The 10829-nt window shown below is 36.2% G+C and overlaps 1 protein-coding gene across 1 annotated transcript in view; it reads left to right on the forward strand.

Moving 5' to 3' along the window:
* efnb3b (ephrin-B3b) overlaps positions 1-9929 on the forward strand; it is a 140659-nt gene extending 130730 nt beyond the window's left edge. The window contains exon 5 of the mRNA XM_056461229.1: positions 5096-9929. Within this exon, the coding sequence (XP_056317204.1) occupies positions 5096-5517 (422 nt within the window). The 3' untranslated portion in view covers positions 5518-9929. The remainder of the gene's footprint in view (positions 1-5095) is intronic.
* Positions 9930-10829: the final 900 nt, after the last annotated feature.

Genomic DNA, 10829 nt, shown 5'->3' on the forward strand with positions numbered 1-10829 from the left:
ACCATTATTTACAACTAACTTGCCTAGGTAACCCAATGAACCAGGTTAAGTTTTTAAATTGCACTTTAAGCTGACTACTCCCTGCAGGCACAGGACATCAACAGGACATCATATTGACGTTGTGTCCTAACGTCATGGGGGCGTTGGATTTTGTTTCGAAATAAAAATCAGGTTGACGTCAGAACACAACATCAGGCGGACATCAATGTCCAACCTAAAATCCACCTAAAATCATTCAAATATCAACGTCTAATCATGTTACACCTTGACGTTGTGTGGATGTTACCATTAGGACATCTATCAGAAGTTGGATTTTGGTCACTTTCAAACACAACCTAAAATCAACCATATATCAACGTAATTTGACGTTGTTATTGGACGTCAAAAAACGTTGTCCTTAGATGCTGGTTAGACAATAAATTTTGGTCACCTGATGTCATGACCTAAATCTAACCTAATATTAACGTCTTATGATGTTGTGTGCCTGTTGGGCTAGTATCTTGCAAAATAACTTGTAAAGTATTATGCACAGTCATCAAGGCAAAAACAACAGAATTTAGTTATTTGAAATGACTAGGCCCACACGGAATCTGTGCGTGCCGATTTCCACAGATTTTTAGCCCATCATTGATTCTGTTTATTTACTTGTGTAAATTTATATTTATTCAGTTTTTAAATTAATTTCAGTAATATTATTGACTAATATGAAAATAATTATATGATTTATTTACTATATAGTTTGTAAAGTAATATTTTCTGTCTTTTAGTAGAGATATTATATGAGAGACTTTTGCATTGTAGTTTTAATTATGATACTCCGTTTTAGTTATGATACTCCCAAAGTCATTACGCATAAATCTGGAGATTTATCAGCATAAATCTGCGAAATTCTGCACAGAAATAGCAAAAAATGTCTGCAGATTCCGTCTGGCCCTAGAAATGACCCATTAAAACTATTATGTTTAAAATGTTGAAATCTGTTAAAGACCACTTGTAAAATATTTTAAAATAAATTTAAAAATCATACATGGGCTAATACTTTTGACAAGGCTGGAGTTTTAAACACAGCGTAATTGAAGTTCAACAACTTCAACTGTCTCTTTAAAAGCCTCTAAAGTCCACCTTTGAGAATGACCATGTGCTGGTTATCTAGCACATCTCTGCTGCGAGGGTTTTGTACTTCGTCAGGTTCATCCTAAAAAGTCCAATCAAGCCACAGCGTTTAGATTGGCTTTCATTTCCCCAGCGAAATGCCTCCCACATGCCGTAATCCCGTTATGTAAAGATAAATGACTAATATAGCCTCATAGATCCCACATCTATTAAAGCGCTCTCTCAGCTGTTGTTCATAGACGGGGCTAAATACACCATTCCAGTGTGTAAAGCTGCAGCACATAAAGCACAGCTCGTGTTTCGATGTGTTAAAAAAGTTATTTATTATGTTTTTTTTTATTACAGAAGAGAGCATTTGGAGCTGCTACTCCCCGGTGTGTCCTCTGAGTGTTTAACAGCTTTTAGGGTAAAAAAAAAAGAAACGATAAACAACTTCCAGCAGCAGTAAAAAAAATTGCTATATTAGGAATTATTCATGGTGTACTGTAGAGGCCTATTCACACAGAGGACATATTCAGCAAGGATATTCTCTCAAAAAACAGGCCACTTCTATGAAACTATTTATATTTGACAAAACACTCCATTTTGGAAGGGTTTTGCAGTTGACGTTCAATATGAATAGAGCTTTTGTCTGGGATTTGTGTTGCTTTAACGTTTCGTTCTTGTTGCAAACAGCTCAAATCCAAATACTCATCAGCTGATCTTTTTTTTTTTTTGGTTTCAACTCATCGGTCTGATGATCGCGGTTTGCGTCTCCATTGCCAGACCACAGTGGCTGACCACAGGTTTACACTGCGTGTTTTACACCCGTGCCAAAACGTACATGTTTGCGGAAACCCAATCCACCTTGACTCATTGTGATCTGAGTCACTGGTCAGCGAGTTCAGAGAAAAGTCCGGCACTTTACAACATCCTCCAAACTTTATACTGATTTCTGACAGTTTGAGGGAACACGGGCGGTCTATAATTGGTCCGGTCTGATCTGTAAAGGACATGAACAAGCCAATCAAAGGGTTAGATGACTGGCCCAGTTTAATTTGTTCCATTTGATTGGTTAAAGTCATTAAGTAGCCCATCAGATGATGAGGTAGACGGAGGAAGGCGATGCTCGAGGGCAGGATGTGGCAGCGCTAATGAACCCGCTCCATCAGACTAATACTCATGTAAGTGTCAGAGGGCACTTCTTGGAGTCTGCGCTCCAATACAGGAACAAGTTAAAGGTGGTCATCTCACTAATGGGTGTCATCACCATATGCAATCCAGAAAGTTTCCCCGAAACACGCTCTCAAAGTTTCCCTGACAAAATGCGCTGAACTTTAGAAATCTGCACCCAGGCAAGGGGAGTCAATTTAGGGTGTTTATGTGAAATAATTTTGTGTTGAAGTTTATTCAAGGAAGCATTATGTGACTCATTCTAGCATTTTGGAGGAAGTCATAGCGAGTTGTTTGCAGAGTAATGTGATTATTCTAACCTTAACTTTAAGCAATTTTTATATATTTTTAGCTTTCAAATTTCCCATTATGAAATTCTACCCCTAAATGTTGTTTTGTGTCAAAATGTGCTGTGAGAGAATATGTAATCATTTATTTGAAAAGAACAAAGCTTATCAATAAGATCTTAATGATTTATTATATGAACTAAGCTAAATGAATAATGATGTTTAACTTCTTATTTTGCATATTATTGATTTTATTATTTAATGTCAACTGAAATTACATTTTGTAGCCTGTATATATATATATATATATATATATATATATATATATATATATATATATATATATATATATATATATATATATATATACAGGGATGTGTGATTTGGGGAAAATATCTAATTGCGTTTTTATTTATTTTCCATTTATTTACAATTTAAATTTGTAGTCAACTTTAGCTCAATCTGTATCGTAGCTTCTTACTGCGAAAATGCAGTGAGTGTTAGTTAAAAAAGGAGTTGAAAAGATATTAACTTACTTAAACATTTATTCAAATTTGTTTTTAAATTTTCAGAAATTAAACACTCATTTTTCTCTAGGGCAAACAAACAAATAGAAATAACGTTACCTTTCAGTAAACATGTTGATCTCAAATTAGGGAGATTAGTGCAGCTTATCATAAAAACTAAAAAGTAATAATTACAAATTATTACAAAAATACAAAGCAGCAAACTAACATTGCTGAAACAACTCTGAAGTTGTATTTTGTTGTTGCTTGCTACTAAATTGAGTGTCACTGGCAATAGTTTCAACTGACTTTAAAGCAAGACTTACCTCATATAGCCACCTGTGGTGCTTTTTTAGGTGCTGGTTGTTGTATTTCCTCATGCTGTTGCAACAATTCTTAGAAATTACCTGTTTGTGTTCGGTGTCTGTGACTTTGAAACCAAAATATTCCTATATTACTGTTTTTCTATGATATTAATTAGTCTAATAATGCTTCTGAGGTGACAGATGCTATTATCCCGCTCGTTCGTACTTTCCTGTTTGTTTGTTTTTTTTTTTATTGTGGGCGTTCCGGATAGTTTGTTTGCGCAATTCTGATCGGGTAGAATGAAAGTGTGCTCACTCAATTGTCTAGTAAGACTGTCACACACAGACACCGGTCACGCATTTGCTCTGGGCAGTCGAAACTAAATAATACATATATATTTCATATTGCAACCACTTGCAATTAGCTAATTGCAATGTGACAAATCGGAATGTTACAAATCGCAATTGTCAGTAGGATTTTTAAACGTTTTAAAGTAAGCTAATCCTGCTCACCAAGGCTGCATTTATTTCATCAAACATACAGTACAAATTGTAAAATAGTGAAATGTTATTGCACTATAAAATTACTGTTCAAAATAGTTTATCATTTTATAATTTATTCCAGTGATACTAAAGATATATACAGTATATATATATATATATATATATATATATATATATATATATATATATATATATATATATATATATATATATATACACAGTTGAAGTCTGAATTATTAGCCCCTTTTGAATTATTTTTGCTTTTTTACATATTTCCCAAATGATGTTTAACAGAGCAAGGAAATTTTCACAGTATGTCTGATAATATTTTTTCTTCTGGAGAAAGTCTTATTTGTTTTATTTCAGCTAGAATAAATGCAGTTTTTATTTTTTTTTTAAAAACCATTTTAAGCTCAATATGATTAGTCCCTTTAAGCTACATTTTTTCAATAGTCTACAGAACAAACCATCGATATACAATAACTTGCCTAATTACCTTATCCTGACTAGTTAACCTAATTAACCCAGTTAAGCCTTTTATATATATATAGAAGTGTCTCAAAATATATCTAGTGAAATATTATTTACTGTCATCATGGCAAAGATAAAAGAAATCAGTTATTAGAAATGAGTTATTAAAACTATTATGTTTAGAAATGTGTTAAAAAAATCTTCTCTCTGTTAAACAGAAATTGGGGAAAAAAATAAACAGGGGGGCTATAATAATTCAGGGGGCTAATAATTCTGACTTGAACTGTATATATATATATGTGTGTGTGTGTATTAAAATATTTGTAAAAATATTTGTGTGTGTGTATTAAAATATTTGTAAAAATATTATAAAAATATTGTAAATTATTTGTTTATTTGAACAAATAAATGCAACTTTAAGGTGTATAAAGTGAAATATTATATATTTTAAGGTGTATAAAGTGAAATATTATACACCTTAAAATATATAATATTTCACTTTATACACCTTAAAGTTGCATATATTTGTTCAAATAAACAAATAATTTAATATAGACATATTATTTTAATTTCAAGTAATGCTTAACATTTTTTCCAAAATCTTTTGATAAACAGAAAAAGTAAAAAATTGTTTTTAAAATAATATTGTAAATGCTTTAACTGCTAATTTTGTTAAATTGAATGTTATATCCAGGTCAAAATAATAAAGTCTGTTTATATCTGTTGAACTGATCAAAATCTTCTCTCTGTTTTCCAGGTACTGGAAACAGCACCCATCCCAAAATTCCCCCTAGAGGTTCTGGTGGTGAAAATGGCCCTCTTCCTGCCTCCAACATCGCAGTTATCGCCGGTGCGGCTGGCGGTTCAGCATTCCTCCTGCTCGTCACTGCTGTGATCTGCGTGGTGTGCTACCGACGCCGACACGCCAAGCACTCCGAATCGCACCATCCTCCCCTGTCCCTCTCCTCCCTGACCTCACCCAAACGGGGCTGCGGCGGGGGCGTAGGGGGCGGCAACAACAACGGCTCAGAGCCTAGCGACATCATCATCCCGCTGCGGACTTCTGACTCCGCCTACTGCCCGCACTACGAGAAAGTGAGTGGGGACTACGGCCATCCGGTCTACATCGTACAGGAGATGCCTCCTCAGAGTCCTGCCAACATCTATTATAAAGTATGAGAACCGGAGACCACCTTACTGAAAACATCCGCTATAACCACACCCACCTTAAACGACTACCTAAACCCCGCCTCCAAGCCCCGTCCCTCACCGTCTGCATCCCTGTAGATCAGATACCTTTACCTTCACACACATTTCTCCGATACACTGACCGCTCACGGTCGAGTGAGTCTGATTGTGTGTGCCACCGTTCCTCAAAACTTTCCCCTACTTTGGCCTTTTGTTGGAGAGAGGATGTCTTAATGTAAAGGCGTCCTCCTTTCTGACGTCCCACATGGGGAAAAGCTCGTAAATCTACAAAAAGACCTCCTGGAGGACTGAAAAAAAAACATTATCTTCTTTTTAGGGGGCGCTCTGGAGCACAAGCATCAAAACTTTTTTCTGATGTACTTGCGAGACTATAAACACCCAAAAAAGAAAACAAAAACTTCTGAACCTACGAAGACAACGCGGACTTTGGCTTCGAATGCTACATTTACTCACAAATAGCAGTCTAGTTTGTGTTAAACTCCTTCGGAAGGGGGAGGGGCCATTGATTCAGCCAATCGTCACACAGGGCTGCAGTCCTGTAATCTAAAACCCGTGTGTTGGATTGGTGGAGCTGTAGTGGCGTGGAGAATCTTGTATATTTTAATAACGTGTGTATTTTGTGAGTGTCTAGGATAAATATTCCAACATTGCTGGCGCGACCGGCGTGTTTCAGTACAACTCGCAAGTGTTTTTGCGCGTGGATGAGTGCGTGTTTGAGTACAGTGTTAGTGTGAGCATGGGCGCGTGTGTTTGTTAGACTGTTTCAATACCAAAACACAAAAATATGAGCGAACATCAAAAAGGTTTTTTTTTTATTGCTTTCGACACATAGATTATAATTATATATGAATACTCAGTAAATAATTTTTAGATTTTTTTTTTTCATGTAAAGTTACAGTTTGTTAGGCCTAATTTTTATTCTCCTATTTTTTATGACACGCTGACCTTGTTTCTTCCCCTTTTTTGAGTTGTAAATTAATTTAATGCTTTCATTCTGTTGCGGAAAGCCAGTTTGTTTGGTTCCCCCTCGTTTTCCTCTTTCCCAGGAGTCTCCTCCGCTCTACACATATATTTTTATAGCTCCTTGTACTCTGATGTAGTTTTGAAGCTAGACCTCGTTTGTGAATGTGTTGAGGTAGAACAATCCGAGAAAGTTTTTTTTATTATTATTATTTTTAAAAGACGCTTGGAAAAAAAAGGGAAAAAACCCGGGAAGGAGGGAAGAATTGGATGGGGGTGAAATAAAAAGAATCGCGAACACCGCCTGTTGAGAAAGCTAACGCACGAGCGAGGAAGCTTCTACAAAGACTGTGAAACTATGGAAGAATCACACATTAAAAGAAAGAAAATATATGGGAGGGGGAGGTGGGGGAGAGGAGGAAAGTTAAAATGTTTGAAGGAGGAATAGAGAGAGAGAGAGGGATGGAAAGGTTTTTAATAAACCCGTCTAAAATGGTGGAAGAGGCAGGCCTGTTGGTCTTCTGAGGTAAAAAGAGACAGTTGAGGGAAAGAAAGGCATAGATGGACACACAGAATTACTCTTTTAACAGACACACAGTGCTCTTTTCTGTTCACATCAAGTGAAGTGGAAATATTTCTAGACTCGTTGCAAATTCTTGAGTATCTGTGGACACGTCTCAATTTAATGTAGACATTTACACACACACACACACACACTGAGAGAACAACGATGGCCATGGTACACAGAAAAGCTCTCTAGTAAAGTGATTTTCACCTCACACACATATGTGCAGCTCCAAAACACAATCAAAAGCCATTCTGATTGGGCATACATGCTGGTTACCTCAACAAATGCCGTGATTAGCATTGTTCTTTCACATTCTCTTTCTCTCTTCTCTCTCTCTCTCACACACACACACATATACACACACAATCATGCAGCTTTGTAACTAGCTGTGTGTGTATTTCTCTGTTAGTGCCAATGAAATTGCTCTTTTAGGCCTGCAACATACTCTGTGCAAGTATGTGAATACAAATGCTTCTAGCTACATGTTATTGCTTACTGAAACGTATCAAAATTCAACTGCATTTTTTGCGCTAATGCAACGATTAGCATAAGATAGATAAGGTAAAATTAACACAGCATAAAAACATCTTTACAGTGAAGATATTCTGACTAAAAAGGTAAAATTTGTTCCCAAAATTTATTTTGTTTTAGATAAATCAATGTGGTCATTATTTATGTTGCATCTTATTTGTGCTAGTATGCTACTAATATGCTAGCTGCGCTAAAAACAGTTAGACAAACCCCAGCAAACAATTCTGAGTTTAATAGGCATCTAATAAACATCAAAACGTAGACAGCTTGGCTAAAACAAGGCTAAACTTGGGCTGTCAGTGAATAGACATCTAAGAATAGCCCAAAATCAGACTAGTCGTCAAATAGACAGATTAGACTTATCTTGTGCACTAGACTTTATATGTGTAGTCATTCATTTCTGTTTTTTTGATGACTAGTCTAGTTATGGCCTATTCTTAGATGTCTATCAGATTTTCACTGACAGCCCAAATTTAGCCTTGTTTTAGCCAAGATGACTATGTTTGGACGTCTATTGGACATCTATTAGACATCTTTAATGCAATGATTAGCATAAGATACATTAGGTAAAGTTAAAGTTGTAAAAAAACATCTTTACAGTGAATGTATTATGTCTAAAAATGTATTATTTGTTCCCAAAAGTTCTTTCTTTTTAGATAAATCAATGTGGTCATTATTTATGTTGCATCTTATGTGTGCTAGTATGCTACTGATATGCTAGCTGCTCTAAAAAAACTTACTTTGGAGTTACTCTGGCAAACAATTGTGAGTTAAATAGATGTCTAATAGTCATCTAAATGTAGACAGCTTGGCTAAAACAAGGCTAAACTTGGGCTGCCAGTGGAAATCTAATAGACATCTAAGAATAGCCCAAAACTAGACTAGTCGTCAAATAGACAGATTAGACAGGCTTTATTTGTGTAGTCATTCCTTTCTATTTGTTTGATGACTAGTCTAATTTTGGACTATTCTTAGACGTCTATTAGATTTTCTCTGACAGCCCAAATTTAGCCTTGTTTTAGCCCAGACGACTATGTTTAGACCTCCATTAGACCTCTATTAGACATCTATTAGAAACAAAAAATTTCTAAATGAACTAAAACAAATTAGTAAAATCCTGCTCATGTTTTAACTAAAGGAAACAAATTTTAACAACATAGAATTCATTTTGTTTAAAGCATTAGCATCTGTGTTAGCATTCTTGCACAGAGTATGGCCTCAGGAGTAAAAATTGTGTTCTGTTTCACTGCCATTGTCACAGTGTGTTTTGTATGCGTGTAAAAGAATGTTATCACTAAAAAATACGCTGCATACATGCACATAATAACAAGCCATTCACAGCCAAAAATATGTTGGTGGTCTTATTTTGCAGATGTGATTTGTGACTGACGCTGGGACTTGACCAATCTGTTACTGTTTTCTATCTGCCTAGGAAGCTTCAATATTTGTCTCTCAAATGCATTTAGTTTCGTATCACTCTGGTGCATCAAGACTGTGAGGGTTAAAAAAAAAGCGACATTGTTTTCCTGTCACATGGATGTTTTCTTCTTTCACGCAGAGATTTGGATTTTGTTACTTCAATATCAAGTTGCCTAAAAATGTGGAGGTGTTACGTTCGTTCGGCACTGTTGTATTCGTGGGCTGTTTCATGCATATTTAAGCGTTCGATTTCTGTTCAAGTTCTGTTGCATTTACTAAAACAATCAGCGTAAGCCATGTCTCTGACCCTGTGCACATGGACTTGGATAGGTGTGTGTGCGTGCTGCAGTGCGAATGTCCCAAACACACATGGACATCGTTCAAAGATGGACCGACGAGATGGAGAGGAGCGTTTGCGTTCATGACACACAAGGAGACACAAACTCTCTCTCTCACCATCCTGCCTTTTTTAGGTCTCGTTTATGGAACATGGCCTCAGAAAGGTCCATCTTCTGTCTTTCACATCCAGCGGTTCTTTGTGCACTTGCTTTCGCCATGAGCGCTGGGACCAGTACTCTGTACGCAGACACATGCGGGGGACGAACCACAAAGTGTGTATTTTTTTAGGGAACGCTTCAGTTGTGTGTACGTGTTTCTCTGTGCCAATAGCCAGCGGGTGGCGGCCACTTTAAAGACCTCCATTCCTCTCCAGTGATGTGTTCAGACGTTTGTAAAACACCATGTTTGTATGTGATGTTTTCTTTTCAGTGTCCATCCTTCCATCTCCCCCCATCACGATCCCTCTCTTGTTTTTCCCTCCTGCATACATGCCTTTAAAAGGGTTAAACAACTAATACATTCCTTTGAAGAAATGTTGATTAAAAAACACAAAAAAACTTTACAATGCATTCTTGTTTTTCTTTTGTACGTATACTTGTGTTTGTATGAATCTATTGAACGTGCAGCTAAACCTTTTAATGCTCTTTATTTTTCTTTCCACTCTATCATCACTCTGTTTTTTTTTGGTATTTCATCTTCTCTGAGTAAACATAGGCTTTTACGGTCACCATCCAGGCAAGTAGAGAGATAACAAGTTCTTTAAATGAAGCGAAATACCTTTTCTAGTGTTATTTATTTCAGACTGTATCTCTCTTTCTCTTTTATTGCTTTTCTTTAGATGCTTCTGTATGTTTTATGAATTTCCATTTAGTTGCTAAAGCAACCATTTCCTTCTGGCAACAATTTCAATTTCTAGAAAAACTTACGAAATCTGGTGGATTGTTCCTGTGAGGTTGCCACACAGTTACAGGTGATGCCGAGGCGAGGAGTGTATTGCTGTCCTGGGAACACTTACGCCGTTCCACATTTGTCCCATTGGTGTAACGTGATTTAGGTGTGAAGGGGGAATGTTCTGAAACACAAGGGAGAGAAAGAAAAGCTATTTAAAATGGCCTTATAGGCTTCTGCGGTCATGTTTATTGTGTAATCACTTTTCTAATATGTGCTTGCATGCCATTAATGACCCAGAGGAACATTTTATAGCCCAGCCTTTGCTCTGGGAATTTCTCAACTCTGTCTCAGATTTTTTTTTTCAGTTAAAATTAAACATCAGATAATAAAATGATTGCTAATAAAAATAACATGGATTGCATGGCTCAGATAATTATAGTTTGTAAGAATTTTTTATATATTTGTGCTGAAGCAAAAGTTTTCTCTCCATTTAAAGTCATTTCTCTCCTGGAGAGTGGTTACTCTTTTTCCAGTTGAACACATAACCTTAACTTAAATCTTAACTTAATTCTAA

Source organism: Danio aesculapii, chromosome 7 (genome assembly GCF_903798145.1).
Source record: "Danio aesculapii chromosome 7, fDanAes4.1, whole genome shotgun sequence".
Lineage (NCBI taxonomy): Eukaryota > Metazoa > Chordata > Actinopteri > Cypriniformes > Danionidae > Danio > Danio aesculapii.